This window comes from Oncorhynchus keta, chromosome 21 (genome assembly GCF_023373465.1).
Source record: "Oncorhynchus keta strain PuntledgeMale-10-30-2019 chromosome 21, Oket_V2, whole genome shotgun sequence".
NCBI classification, from domain to species: domain Eukaryota; kingdom Metazoa; phylum Chordata; class Actinopteri; order Salmoniformes; family Salmonidae; genus Oncorhynchus; species Oncorhynchus keta.
Window position 1 is genome coordinate 26,964,036 of NC_068441.1, and position 14,642 is coordinate 26,978,677.

At 49.3% G+C, this 14,642-nt stretch overlaps 1 protein-coding gene across 4 annotated transcripts in view; it reads right to left on the minus strand.

Moving 5' to 3' along the window:
* The window catches only part of LOC118400343 (inositol 1,4,5-trisphosphate receptor type 1-like), a 218,401-nt gene that overhangs the window by 67,763 nt on the left and 135,996 nt on the right, over positions 1-14,642 (minus strand). For all 4 annotated transcript variants that reach the window (XM_052473596.1, XM_052473595.1, XM_052473594.1 and 1 more), the window contains 4 exons: positions 11,878-12,021; positions 11,585-11,692; positions 6,388-6,580; positions 1,901-2,023 (listed from right to left, as the gene is read on the minus strand). In XM_052473596.1, coding sequence (XP_052329556.1) covers positions 1,901-2,023; positions 6,388-6,580; positions 11,585-11,692; positions 11,878-12,021 — 568 coding nt within the window. The remainder of the gene's footprint in view (positions 1-1,900; positions 2,024-6,387; positions 6,581-11,584; positions 11,693-11,877; positions 12,022-14,642) is intronic.

The window sequence follows — 14,642 nt, forward strand, 5'->3', positions numbered from 1 at the left end:
CATTAATGTACATTGAAATGGGGTTGATGAGGATTACTTTTCCACATGATAAAGTCTCTTGTTTTTGAGAGAGAGAGAGAGAGAGAGAGAGAGAGAGAGAGAGAGAGAGAGGGAAGGGGTAGGGAGAGGGGAGAGAGAGGGTGGGAAGGGAGAGGGGAGAGAGAGAGGGAAGGGGTAGGGAGAGAGGGAAGGGGTAGGGAGAGAGGGGAGAGAAAGAGAGAGAGAGAGGGGGAAGGGGTAGGGAGAGGGGAGAGAGAGAGAGGGGTAGGGAGAGAGAGAGAGAGAGAGAGAGAGAGAGAGAGAGAGAGAGAGAGAGAGGGAGGGAGGGGGTAGGGAGAGGGGGGAGAGAGGGGGGTCGGGAGAGGTGGGAGAGAGAGAGAGGGAGGGAGGGAAGGGGTAGGGAGAGAGGGAGGGAAGGGTAGGGAGAGAGGGAGGGAGGGAAGGGTAGGGAGAGAGGGAGGGAGGGAAGGGTAGGGAGAGAGGGAGGGAAGGGTAGGGAGAGAGGGAGGGAAGGGTAGGGGAGAGAGGGAGAGAGAGAGAGAGAGAGAGAGAGAGAGAGAGAGAGAGAGAGAGAGAGAGAGCAAGATAGAGAGAGAGAGAGCAAGATAGAGAGAGAGCAAGATAGAGAGGGAGAGAGAGAGAGAGAACCAGAGACAGATTAGATATTTTTAGCCTATGATCCTGATCCCAGTCAGGTGACCTGAGATCAGAGGTCAATAGGTCAGAGGAGGAAGTGAGAGACAGAGCTCACTGGGCCAGGGGGAGTTTGGGAAGGGAAGGCCAAGCAAAGGATTTTGTTTCACTTCCCAGAGCCCAAAATGTCTCAAAGGGAATATTTGACCTTCTAAACCACAGAGATGGGTATGCCCGGTACCTATACTTACTGCTGCACTGTTTGGAAATATCTACACTTGAAGAGGTCATGAAGTTAGCATATGGCAAAATTGTATATGTATAGCGTCAATCCCTCACATTGAAATACTCATTGCTAATAATATTATTGTCCTGTGTTTACACAGATACAATTTCCCCCCATACGAAATTGTACAATACATTTAACTTGAGTGTGAGTACCATTTGTGTTGCATAATTAAAGAAATACTGTGTTACCTAAATAAGCCTCTATAAACAGAACTGTGCAGAACACAGTGTAATATAAACACATCAGTCCATCGTCAATTATTTTAACAAAATGCTCCACAGTTATTGTGCACTCATAATGTTCCATAATGCAAAAGTAGAGGAACACCTATAAAACGCACAAAAGAGAGAAAAATATTGCAGCCATCCAGTTGCACTGAGATACATGTAGAAGTCTTTGTGATACAGTGCAACTGGGCCGGATCACATCACAGAGACTTGAGCCGTCCTCTGTTCTTCCTGTTTTCAGCCCTCAGTGTTGTGTGTGCGACTCACGCAACCATCCTCTGACCCGATGTTCTACACCAGCACTTCAAAGGGATATACAAACATGCTTGATGGCTCTGAAGGGAACAGAGCCGGGCCGGAGCGCCCACATAAACAGACCATGGCATCAACACACATGAAAGAATCCAGAATGGAAACAGCGAAAACCTGAAATCTCTTAAAACTCCTTCATATACAGGGAAGAGTCTGAGCATTGATATGACGTCCCTAGTGACCAGGTACATGTAGACAACGGTTTTCTTAAACCAACACTACCTGCATAGACAGAATGAATGAATAGCACAATCGGATTGAAAAGGACATAGCTACAGCTTGAACCCAAGTTCTAACTTTCAAAATGAATGAAATACCCTGATGTCCAGGGTTAGTTTTGACTGTGGCTTGACAATCAAGGGGTTAAAGCTTTGGGAGGGGTCAAGGCTTTGGGAGGGGTTAAAGGTGAAAGCTTGAAGGTTGCTGGCACGTGACTGACCTTCACGCAACCCTTCCAGGGGATAGAAGAAGGCCACCATCAGGTTCATGAGGACGGCCAGGTTGAAGGAGATGTTACTCCAGAATGACATGTTTCTGGAACACCAGTACAACACAGGCTGGGCTAGAGGAGAGAGAGGGAAGGGTAGGAAGAGAGAGAGGGAGGGAAGGGGTAGGGAGAGAGGGGAGAGAGAGAGAGAGAGAGAGAGAGAGAGAGAGAGAGAGAGAGAGAGAGAGAGAGAGAGAGAGAGAGAGAGAGGGAAGGGGTAGGGAGAGGGGAGAGAGAGGGTGGGAGGGGAGAGGGGAGAGAGAGAGGGAAGGGGTAGGGAGAGAGGGAAGGGGTAGGGAGAGGGGAGAGAAAGAGAGAGAGAGAGGGGGAAGGGGTAGGGAGGGGGGAGAGAGAGAGAGAGAGGGAAGGGGTAGGGGAGAGAGAGAGAGAGAGAGAGAGAGAGAGAGAGAGAGAGAGGGAGAGAGGGAGGGAGGGAAGGGGAGGGAGAGAGGGAGGGAGGGAAGGGTAGGGAGAGAGGGAGGGAAGGGTAGGGAGAGAGGGAGGGAAGGGTAGGGAGAGAGGGAGGGAAGGGTAGGGAGAGAGAGAGGGAAGGGGTAGGGAGAGGGGGAGAGAGAGAGAGAGAGGGAGGGAAGGGGTAGGGGGAGAGAGGGGGAGGGAAGGGTTAGGGAGGGGGGAGAGAGAGAGGGAAGGGGTAGGGAGAGGGGAGAGAGAGAGAGGGAAGGGGTAGGGAGAGGGGGAGAGAGAGGGGGGAGGGGTAGGGAGAGGGGGGAGGGGTAGGGAAAGGGGGAGAGAGAAAGAGGGAAGTGGTAGGGGGAGAGAGAGAGAAGTGGTAGGGGGAAAGAGAGAGAGAGAGAGAGAGAGAGGGGGAAGGGGTAGGGAGAGGGGGAGAGAGGGAGAGGGAAGGGGTAGGGAGAGGTGGGAGAGAGAGAGAAGGAGGGGAGGGGTAGGGGGAGAGGGGGGAGGGAAGGGTTAGGGAGGGGGAGAGAGAGAGAGGGAAGGGGTAGGGAGAGGGGAGAGAGAGAGAGGGAAGGGGTAGGGAGAGGGGGAGAGAGAGGGGGGTAGGGAGAGGGGGAGAGAGAAAGAGAGGGAAGTGGTAGGGGGAGAGAGAGAGAAGTGGTAGGGGGAAAGAGAGAGAGAGGGGGAAGGGGTAGGGAGAGGGGGAGAGAGGGAGAGGGAAGGGGTAGGGAGAGGTGGGAGAGAGAGAGAGGGAGGGGAGGGGTGGGGAGAGAGAGAGGGAGGGAACGGGTAGGGAGAGGGGGAGAGAGAGAGAGGGAAGGAGGGAAGGGGTAAGGAGAGGGGGAGAGAGAGAGAGGGAGGGAGGGGAGGGACAAGGGAGAGAGAGGGAGGAAGGGGAGGGACAAGGGAGAGGGGGAAGGGGTAGAGAGAGGGGAGAGAAAGAGAGAAGGAGGGAAGGGGGAGAGAAAGAGAGAGAGAGAGAGGGGGGTAGGGAGAGGGGGAGAGAGAGGGAGGGAGGGAAGGGAGAGGGGGAGAGAGAGAGGAAGGAAGGGAAGGGAGAGGTGAGAGAGGGAGGGAAGGGGTAGCGAGAGGGGGAGAGAAAGAGAGAGGGAGGGAGGGGGTAGGGAGAAGGGGGAGAGAGGGAAGGGGTAGCGAGGGGGAGAGAGAGAGAGGGAGGGAGGGAAGTGGTAGCGAGAGGGGGAGAGAGAGAGGGAAGGGGTAGGGAGAGAGAGAGGGAAGGGGGAGGGAGAGGGGGGAGAGAGGGAAGGGGTAGCAGTGGGAGCGAGAGAGAGAGGGGGGGAAGTGGTAGCAAGAGGGGGAGAGAGAGAGAGAGAGAGGGAGGGAGGGAAGTGGTAGCGAGAGGGGGAGAGAGAGAGGGGGGAGAGAGAGAGGCGGAAGGAAGGGGTAGTGAGAGGGGTGAGAGAGAGAGGGAGGGAGGGAAGGGAGAGGGGGAGAGAGAGAGGAAGGAAGGGAAGGGGAAGGGAGGGGGAGAGAGAGAGGGAGGGAAGGGGTAGGAGGGGGAGAGAAAGAGAGAGAGAGGGAGGGAGGGGGTAGGGAGAAGGGGGAGAGAGGGAAGGGGTAGCGAGGGGAGAGAGAGAGAGGGAGGGAGGGAAGTGGTAGCGAGAGGGGGAGAGAGAGAGGGAAGGGGTAGGGAGAGAGAGAGGGAAGGGGTAGGGAGAGGGGGGAGAGAGGGAAGGGGTAGCAGTGGTAGAGAGAGAGAGAGGGAGGGAAGTGGTAGCAAGAGGGGGAGAGAGAGAGAGAGGGAAGGAGGGAAGGGGTAAGGAGAGGGGAGAGAGAGAGAGGGAGGGAGGGGAGGGACAAGGGAGAGAGAGGGAGGGAGGGGAGGGACAAGGGAGAGAGAGGGAGGGAGGGGAGGGACAAGGGAGAGGGGGGAAGGGGTAGAGAGAGGGGGAGAGAAAGAGAGAAGGAGGGAAGGGGGAGAGAAAGAGAGAGAGAGAGGGGGGTAGGGAGAGGGGGAGAGAGAAGAAGGGGGGGTAGGGAGAGGGGGAGAGAGAGGGAGGGAGGGAGGGAAGGGAGAGGGGGAGAGAGAGGAAGGAAGGGAAGGGAGAGGTGAGAGAGGAAGGGAAGGGGTAGCGAGAGGGGGAGAGAAAGAGAGAGAGAGAGGGAGGGAGGGGGTAGGGAGAAGGGGGAGAGAGGGAAGGGGTAGCGAGGGGGAGAGAGAGAAAGGGAGGGAGGGAAGTGGTAGCGAGAGGGGGAGAGAGAGAGGGGGAGAGAGAGAGGGGGAAGGAAGGGGTAGTGAGAGGGGTGAGAGAGAGAGGGAGGGAGGGAAGGGAGAGGGGGAGAGAGAGAGGAAGGAAGGGAAGGGGAAGGGAGGGGGGAGAGAGAGAGGGAGGGAAGGGGTAGGAGGGGGGAGAGAAAGAGAGAGAGAGGGAGGGAGGGGGTAGGGAGAAGGGGGAGAGAGGGAAGGGGTAGCGAGGGGGAGAGAGAGAGAGGGAGGGAGGGAAGTGGTAGCGAGAGGGGGAGAGAGAGAGGGAAGGGGTAGGGAGAGAGAGAGGGAAGGGGTAGGGAGAGGGGGGAGAGAGGGAAGGGGTAGCAGTGGTAGAGAGAGAGAGAGGGAGGGAAGTGGTAGCAAGAGGGGGAGAGAGAGAGAGAGGGAGGGAGGGAAGTGGTAGCGAGAGGGGGAGAGAGAGAGGGGGAAGGAAGGGGTAGTGAGAGGGGTGAGAGAGAGGGAGGGAGGGAAGGGAGAGAGGGAAGGGAGAGGGGGAGAGAGAGAGGAAGGAAGGGAGGGGGGAGAGAGAGAGAGAGAGAGGGAGGGAAGGGGAGAGAGAGCGGGAGAGGGGGGGGAGAGAGAGGGAAGGGGTAGGGGTAGGGAGAGGCGGAGAGAGAGGGGGGAGAGAGAGAGAGAGAGAGAGAGAGAGAGAGAGAGAGAGAGAGAGAGAGAGAAAGAAAGAGAGAAAGAAAGAGAGAAAGAGAGAGAGAGAGAGAAAGAGAACAAACATTTTAAAAGAGAATGGGAAATAAACTTGACATTACACATTTTACCAATAACTGCAAATCTATTGGACATTTTTTTATTTGGTATGATACTTTACAGCAGGCTCAGTATATCCTGCAGTACTCATAGCTGGAGGGCAGTGGTGTGTGAAGCTGTGTGATACAGAGTATCAGTACCTCGTACTGAAAGTGTGCAATAATAGAAAGGCTCATAACTTTATTCTATTATAAAAATGTTTCAATGGATGAATATGACACTTTTAACAGGTAACATTTATAGAATCCAGTGATGAAAAAGTAGTCTATGTGTTTTTATTAGAAGTTTAAGCTGGGAGGAAAGAACCACATAGGCAGCGGGAGTTGAATGTCTCTGCTGTTCATGTTGGTTAAGGACTAGACACCCATGAGGAAAGCGACCTTTAGACATCTCACTGTAACCTTTCCTCTATTGAAGCTGGCTGTCTTCTCCCCTCCCCACAGCTGACAGCCAATCTGGCATGCTGGCACTGTTTATATACACTATTCTGTGTCGCTTTTTAGATTGGTTTAATTGGAAAATAGACAAGGGACTTTTCTCTTTATCTCTGTCTGACAGTGACAGAGAAGTGTGTGGGCATGTGTCTCTGTGGATGCACAATGGGTGTGTGCGCGTGTGTGTAGTGTGTGTGTGTGTGTGACTAAATGTCTTGTCTCTGTGCGCTGTGCTCTCAGTTGTGATTCATATGGTTTCACGACTCAGATGTAGTGGAAAGCCCCTACAGCCCACTGACAGACTGACAATGGAAAGAAGAGGTGTCATTGCGAAACACTAACCTCTGCCAAAACACACAGAGTTAGGATGATACTGGCTCTATTAACACTAGCCCTGCGACAGCAACATTAAAACCCTTTCTCAGCTTCTCTGGGTCACGTCATTAGATTACTAGGAAGTTTTGGCATAATGCACAACTTTTATATTTGTGATTTACACTGCATCAAGTGAATGCACTAACATTTTAGAGGAAGTAGATGAATATCAATTTGTAAAACCCTCCTGAGAGGTCATTTTGAAGAGCTACTGTAGCTACCTCGTAGTTTCTTCTGCCAGTTCATCTCATTGAAGAGGTTCTCAGCGCTGAGGAAGAAGTCGTTGATCTTGCTGCCCTGCTCATCCCTCTCTGTGGTGTAATACACCCTCAGTTTGGACTCGCAGGTCAGGAACTCACAGATGTTGGGCACAGGAAACACTATCTCCTCCATGGTGCGGTCATGACGCACGATCTGAGAGGAGGACACACACAGGAACACACTCAGTCACTTTCAGCTCCATAGGTATAGAGTGTACCAGCCACTTAGGCCCCAGGTTGGGGAGCACAAGTGTGCCTGGACAGTGTAATTTAGCCCCAGGCTTGGAGCATTCCATTATGCCTCAGATTTAGAAGAACTGAAATCGCTCTATGGCAGTTTTTAGGCTTTTATAATAACATTTATAAATGTTATAAAACATTGAGGTTTTTATTATAACACATACATATAGCAACACACATCGATCTATCTACAGTAGAAGTCTGAAGTTTACATACACTTAGGTTGGAGTCATTAAAACTAATTTTTCAACCACTACACAAATTTCTTGTTAACAAACTATAGTTTTGGTAAGTTGGTTAGGACATCTACTTTGTGCATGACACACGTCATTTTTCCAACAATTGTTTACAGACAGATTATTTCACTTTATCACAATTCCAGTGGATCAGAAGTTCACATACACTAAGTTGACTGTGCCTTTAAAACTTCTTAAGGCTAGGGGGCACCATTTTCACGTCCGGATGAAAGGTGTTCCCAAAGTAAACTGCCTGCTACTCAGGCCCAGAAGCTAGGATATGCATATTATTAGTAGATTTGGATAGAAAACACCCTGAAGTTTCTAAAACTGTTTGAATGATGTATGTAACAGAACTTATTTGGCAGGTGAAACCCCGAGGACAACCTATCCAGGAAACATTTTTTTTATGTCACTCTCTTTTCAATGGGAATCTAGAATTATATCGCAGTTGCTTGCAGTTCCTATCGCTTCCACTAGATGTCAACAGTATTTAGAAATTGGTTGATGTTTTTCCTTTTTTCCTGAGAAATGAAGAAGTAGCCCTGTTTAGAACGAGGGTCGAGTGAAGTGTACTTTTGTGGTTGGGGCGCGTGACCTGAAAGCTCACTCCACTTTGTTTTCCTCCGGTATTGAACACAGTTTATTCAGTCTTAAATTTGATAGATTATTTACGTTTAAAAATACCTAAAGTTGTATTAGGAAATGTTTGGATCAAGTTTACAGGTAACTAATTAGATATTGTGTAGTCATGTTGCGCGAGTTGGAACCGGTGTATTTTCTGAGTCATACGCGCCAACTAAATCGACATTTTGGATATATAACGACAGAATTTATTGAACAGAAGGACCATTTGTGATGTTAATGGACATATTGGAGTGCCAACAGAAGAAGATCTTCAAAGGTAAGGCATGAATTATATGTTTTTTCTGACTTTTGTGTTGTGCCTGGCGAGTTGAATTATGATTTTCATGTGTATGTTTGATGGGGTGCTGTCCTCAGATAATAACATGATTTGCTTTCGCCGTAAAGCCTTTTTGAAATCTGACACTGTGGCTGGATTAACAAGAAGTTCATCTTTAAACCCATGTATAACACTTGTATGATTTATTAATTATTATTACGAGTATTTCTGTTTTTGAATTTGGCGCGCTGCTATTTCACTGGGTGTTGTCAAAACAATCCCGTTAACGAGATTGGTGAGCGAAAGGATCACTAACAAGTTAAACAGCTTGGAAAATTCCAGAAAATTATGTCATGGCTTTGAAGCATCTGACAGGCTAATTGATATCATGAGTCAGTTGGAGGTGTACCTGTGGATTATTTCAAGGCTTACCTTCAAACTCAGTGCCTCTTTGCTCGACATCATGGGGAAATCAAAAGAAATCTGCAGACCTCAGAAAAAAAATTGTAGACCTCCACAAGTCTGGTTCATCCTTTAGAGCAATTTCCAAACGCCTGAATGTACCACGTTCATCTGTACAAACAACAGTACGCAAGTATAAACACCATGGGACCACGCAGCCGCCATACCGCTCTGGAAGGAGACATGTTCTGTCTCCTAGAAATGAATGTACTTTGGTGTGAAAAGGGCAAATCAATCCCAGAACCACAGCAAAGGACCTTGTGAAGATGCTGGAGGAAATGGGTACAAAGTTATTTACATCCACAGTAAAATTAGTCCTATCTTAACATAACCTGAAAGACCGCTCAGCAAGGAAGAATCCACTGCTCCAAAACCACCATAAAAAGCCGGACTACGGTTTGCAACTGCACATGGGGACAAAGATCATACTTTTTGGAGAAATGTTATCTGGTCTGATGAAACGAAAATAGAACTGTTTGATCATAATGACCATCGTTATGTTTGGAGGAAAAATGGGGAGGCTTGCAAGCCGAAGAACACCCATCCCAACCGTGAAGCACGGGGTGGCAGCCTCATGTTGTGGGTGTGCTTTGCTGCAGGAGAGACTGGTGTACTTCACAAAATAGATGGCATCATGAGGTAGGAAATTATGTGGATATATTGAAGCAACATCGAAAAGACATCAGTAAATCGGGTCCCAAGTCGCAAATGGGTCCCAAGCATACTGACCCCAAGCATACTTCCAAAGTTGTGGCAAAATGGCTTAAGGACAACAAAGTCGAGGTATTGGAGTGGCCATCACAAAGCCCTGACCTCAATCCCATAGAACATTTGTGGGCAGAACTGAAAAAACATGTGTGAGCAAGGAGGCCTACAAACCTGACTCAGTTACACCTGCTCTGTCAGGAGGAATGGGCCAAAATTCACCAAACTTGTTGTGGAAGACTACCTGAAACGTTTGACCCAAATTAAAAAATTTAAAGGCAATGCTACCAAATACTAATTGAGTGTATGGAAACTTCTGACCCACTGGGAATGTGAAGAAATAAAAGCTGAAATAAATAAATCTCTCCCCTATTATTCTGACATTTCACATTCTTAAAATAAAGTGGTGATCCTAACTGACCTAAAACAGGGATTTTTACTAGGATTAAATGTCAGGAATTGTGAAAAACTGAGTTTAAATGTATTTGGCTAAGGTGTATGTAAACTTCCGACTCCAAACGGTATATACATACAGTGGGGAGAACAAGTATTTGATACACTGCCGATTTTGCATGTTTTCCTACTTACAAAGCATGTAGAGGTCTGTCATTTTTATCATAGGTACACTTCAACAGTGAGAGACGGAATCTAAAACAAAAATCCAGAAAATCACATTGTATGATTTTTAAGTAATTAATTAGCATTTTATTGCATGACATAAGTATTTGATCACCTACCAACCAGTAAGAATTCCGGCTCTCCCAGACCTGTTAGTTTTTCTTTAAGAAGCCCACCTGTTCTCCACTCATTACCTGTATTAACTGCACCCGTTTGAACTCGTTACCTGTATAAAAGACGCCTGTCCACACACTCAATCAAACAGACTCCAACCTCTCCACAATGGCCAAGACCAGAGAGCTGTGTAAGGGCACCAGGGATAAAAATTGTAGACCTGCACAAGGCTGGGATGGGCTACAGGACAATAGGCAAGCAGCTTGGTGAGAAGACAACAATTGTTGGCGCAATTATTAGAAAAATGGAAGAAGTTCAAGATAACGGTCAATCACTCTGGCGCTCCATGCAAGATCTGACCTCGTGGGGCATCAATGATCATGAGGAAGGTGAGGGATCAGCCCAGAACTACACGGCAGGACTGGGTCAATGACCCGAAGAGAGCTGGGACCACAGTCTCAAAGAAAACCATTAGTAACACACTACGCCGTCATGGATTAAAATCCTGCAGTGCACGCAAGGTCCCCCTGCTCAAACCAGTGCATGTTCAGGCCCATCTGAAGTTTGCCAATGACCATCTGGATGATCCAGAGGAGGAATGGGAGAAGGTCATGTGGTCTGATGAGACAAAAATAGAGCTTTTTGGTCTAAACTCCACTCGCCGTGTTTGGAGGAAGAAGATGGATGAGTACAACCCCAAGAACACCATCCCAACCGTGAAGCATGGAGGTGGAAACATCATTCTTTGGGGATGATTGTCTGCAAAGGGGACAGGATGACTGCACCGTATTGAGGGGAGGATGGATGGGGCCATGTATCGCGAGATCTTGGCCAACTACCTCCTTCCCTCAGTAAGAGCATTGAAGATGGGTCGTGGCTGGGTCTTCCAGCATGACAATGACCTGAAACACACAGCCAGGGCAAACTAAGGAGTGGCTCCGTAAGAAGCATGTCAAGGTCCCGGAGTGACCTAGCCAGTCTCCAGACCTGAACCCAATAGAAAATCTTTGGAGGGAACTGAAAGTCCGTATTGCCCAGCGACAGCCCCAAAACCTGAAGGATCTGGAGAAGGTCTGTATGGAGGAGTGGGCCAAAATCCCTGCTGCAGTGTGTGCAAACCTGATCAGGAACTACAGGAAACGTATGATCTCTGTAATTGCAAACAAAGGTTTCTGTACCAAATATTAAGTTCTGCTTTTCTGATGTATCAAATACTTATGTCATGCAATAAAATGCAAATTACTTAATCATACAATGTGATTTTCTGGATTTTTGTTTTAGATTCCGTCTCTCACAGTTGAAGTGTACCTATGATAAAAAAATACAGACCTCTACATGCTTTGTAAGTAAGGAAAACCTGCAAAATCGACAGTGTATCAAATACTTGTTCTCCCCACTGTACATACTGTACATACACAAACACACATACACACATTTTTGATGCACAAAACAATTTAGTGAACAGGGATCTTGATCCAAGAGGGGATTGAATGTCTCTGCTGTAACCAAAAAGATTGATCTTGACATCTATACTCTTAGCTAACAAGTTAGCAAACCAAATGCATAGCTTGAGCCCTGAGAATGATATAATTTATGACACATCTTAGATTTCTTATAGTTATACTTAACTGGGTGTGTGTGGCGTTACACGCACTCCCTTGAGGCTGGTATTGAAAATCGGAAACGGTAAGGAAAATCCTACTGATGTTATTTTGAAATACTCCGGTATACAGTATATTGCCCAGGACTAATGTGCACCCCTTTTGGTCCCCAGGATCAGGATTGGGAAACACTGCTCTACTGCAAAAGGACACATTTGTGTCACTGACAATTAAAGATATCCAGTTAGTAAACTGTGTGAGTGTATGATGTCACTGACCTCTATCTGAGCAGTGTGATTGGCGTAGAACTCCAGAGCCTCGTCTCCCTCTCCGTTGGTCCCGCCTGGCTTCAGCATCACCTGCAGCTCCTTGTTGTGGCGCGCCAACTACAGGGTTCAAAGGTCAAATAAGGGGTGAAAAATTGCTTGTGAGGAGTATGGCAGGTAAGACAGGAGACTGCATCTGACTCTGCTGAGAGTACTTGTATACCTCAAATGGTTGTATCCAATGGTTGGTTATCCAAAAAAACATGTGTATCTAAATGTGGGGTCAACTAGGCCCTGTAAACTACCTGGTGGGCCAATATGTAGATGTTGTGGCCTACGTTCCTGGGGGATGCAGCATCATGCTCCTCTTCCTCCCCACTATCGTCCTCCTCTTCGGGATCCTCAAACTCCACCTCTCCCTGCAGGTAGGCCTTCTTGATCACCTCCACCTGAGGATCACACCACCCACAGAAACATTACCTGCTTTATACCTGACCAGAAACACTGACTTTCTCAGGAGGATAGAACGACACTACACAAAAATATCAATGCAACTTGTAACATTTTACTGTGTTACAGTTCATATAAGGAAATCCGTGAATTTAAATATATTCATTAGGCTCTAATCTATGGATTTCACATGACTGGGAATACAGATATGCATCTGTTGGTCACAGATACCTTAAAAAAAGCATAGGGGCGTGGATCAGAAAACCAATCAGTATCTGGAATGACCTCCATTTGCCTCATGCAGCATGACATCTCCTTTTGCATAGAGTTGATCAGGCTTTTGATTGTGGCCTGTGGAATGTTGTCCCAATCTACTTCAATCGCTGTTCGAAGTTGCTGGATATCGGTGATATTGTCATACAGGTCGATCCAGAGCATCCCAAACATTCTGAATGGGTGACATGTCTGGTGAGTATGCAGGCCATGGAAGAACTGGGACATTTTCAGCTTCCAGGAATTGTGTACAGATCATTGCAACATGGGGGCATGCATTATCACGCTGAAACGGATGAATGGCAAAACAATGGGCCCTTGGGATCCAGACACGGTATCTCTGTGCATTGCTATCGATAAAATGCAATTGTGTTCGTTGTCCGTAGCTTTTGCCTGACAATACCATAACCCCACCGCCCTTATTGGGCACTCTGTACACACCGTTGTCATCAGCAAACCGCTTGCCCACACGACACCATACACGCTGTCTACCATCTGCCTGGTACAGTTGAAACTGGGATTCAACTGTGAAGAGCACACATCTCCAACGCCCCAGTGGCCATCGAAGGTGAGCAATTGCCCACTGAAGTGGGTAACGACGCCAAACTGCAGTCAGGTCAAGTCCATGATGAGGACGACGAGCACACAGATGAGACGGTTTCTGACAGTTTGTTCAGAACTTCCTCGGTTGTGTAAACCCACAGTTTAATCTGCTGTCCGGGTGGCTGGTCTCAGACGATTCCGGAGGTGAAGAAGCCGGATGTCCTGGGCTGGCGGGGTTACAAGTGGTCTGAGGTGAAGAAGCCGGATGTCCTGGGCTGGCGGGGTTACACGTGGTCTGAGGTGAAGAAGCCGGATGTCCTGGGCTGGTGTAGTTACACGTGGTCTGAGGTGAAGAAGCCGGATGTCCTGGGCTGGCGGGGTTACACGTGGTCTGAGGTGAAGAAGCCGGATGTCCTGGGCTGGCGGGGTTACACGTGGTCTGAGGTGAAGAAGCCGGATGTCCTGGGCTGTCGGGTTTACACGTGGTCTGAGGTGAAGAAGCCGGATGTCCTGGGCTGGCGGGGTTACACGTGGTCTGAGGTGAAGAAGCCGGATGTCCTGGACTGGCGGGGTTACACGTGGTCTGAGGTGAAGAAGCCGGATGTCCTGGGCTGTCGGGTTTACACGTGGTCTGAGGTGAAGAAGCCGGATGTCCTGGGCTGGCGGGGTTACACGTGGTCTGAGGTGAAGAAGCCGGATGTCCTGGGCTGGCGGGGTTACACGTGGTCTGAGGTGAAGAAGCCGGATGTCCTGGGCTGGTGTAGTTACACGTGGTCTGAGGTGAAGAAGCCGGATGTCCTGGACTGGCGGGGTTACACGTGGTCTGAGGTGAAGAAGCCGGATGTCCTGGGCTGGTGTAGTTACACGTGGTCTGAGGTGAAGAAGCCGGATGTCCTGGGCTGGCGGCGTTACACGTGGTCTGAGGTGAAGAAGCCGGATGTCCTGGGCTGGCGGGGTTACACGTGGTCTGAGGTGAAGAAGCCGGATGTCCTGGGCTGGCGGGGTTACACGTGGTCTGAGGTGAAGAAGCCAGATGTCCTGGGCTGGCGGGGTTACACGTGGTCTGAGGTGAAGAAGCCGGATGTCCTGGGCTGGCGGGGTTACACGTGGTCTGAGGTGAAGAAGCCAGATGTCCTGGGCTGGCGGGGTTACACGTGGTCTGAGGTGAAGAAGCCGGATGTCCTGGGCTGGCGGGGTTACACGTGGTCTGAGGTGAAGAAGCCGGATGTCCTGGGCTGTCGGGTTTACACGTGGTCTGAGGTGAAGAAGCCGGATGTCCTGGGCTGTCGGGTTTACACGTGGTCTGAGGTGAAGAAGCCGGATGTCCTGGGCTGGCGGGGTTACACGTGGTCTGAGGTGAAGAAGCCGGATGTCCTGGGCTGGTGTAGTTACACGTGGTCTGAGGTGAAGAAGCCAGATGTCCTGGGCTGGCGGGGTTACACGTGGTCTGAGGTGAAGAAGCCGGATGTCCTGGGCTGTCGGGTTTACACGTGGTCTGAGGTGAAGAAGCCGGATGTCCTGGGCTGGCGGGGTTACACGTGGTCTGCGGTTGTGAGGACGGTTGGACGTACCGTCAAAATCTCTAAAATGACAGAGGTGGCTTATGGTAACATTAAATTATCTGGCAACAGCTCTGGTGGGCATTTCTGCAGTCAGCATTCCATTTGCACGCTCCCTCAAAACTTGAGACATCTGTGGCATTGTGTTTTGTGACAAAACTGCACATTGTAAAGTGACCTTTAATTGTCCCCACCACAAAGTGAACCTGTGTAATGGCCATGCTGTTTAATCTTGATATGCCACA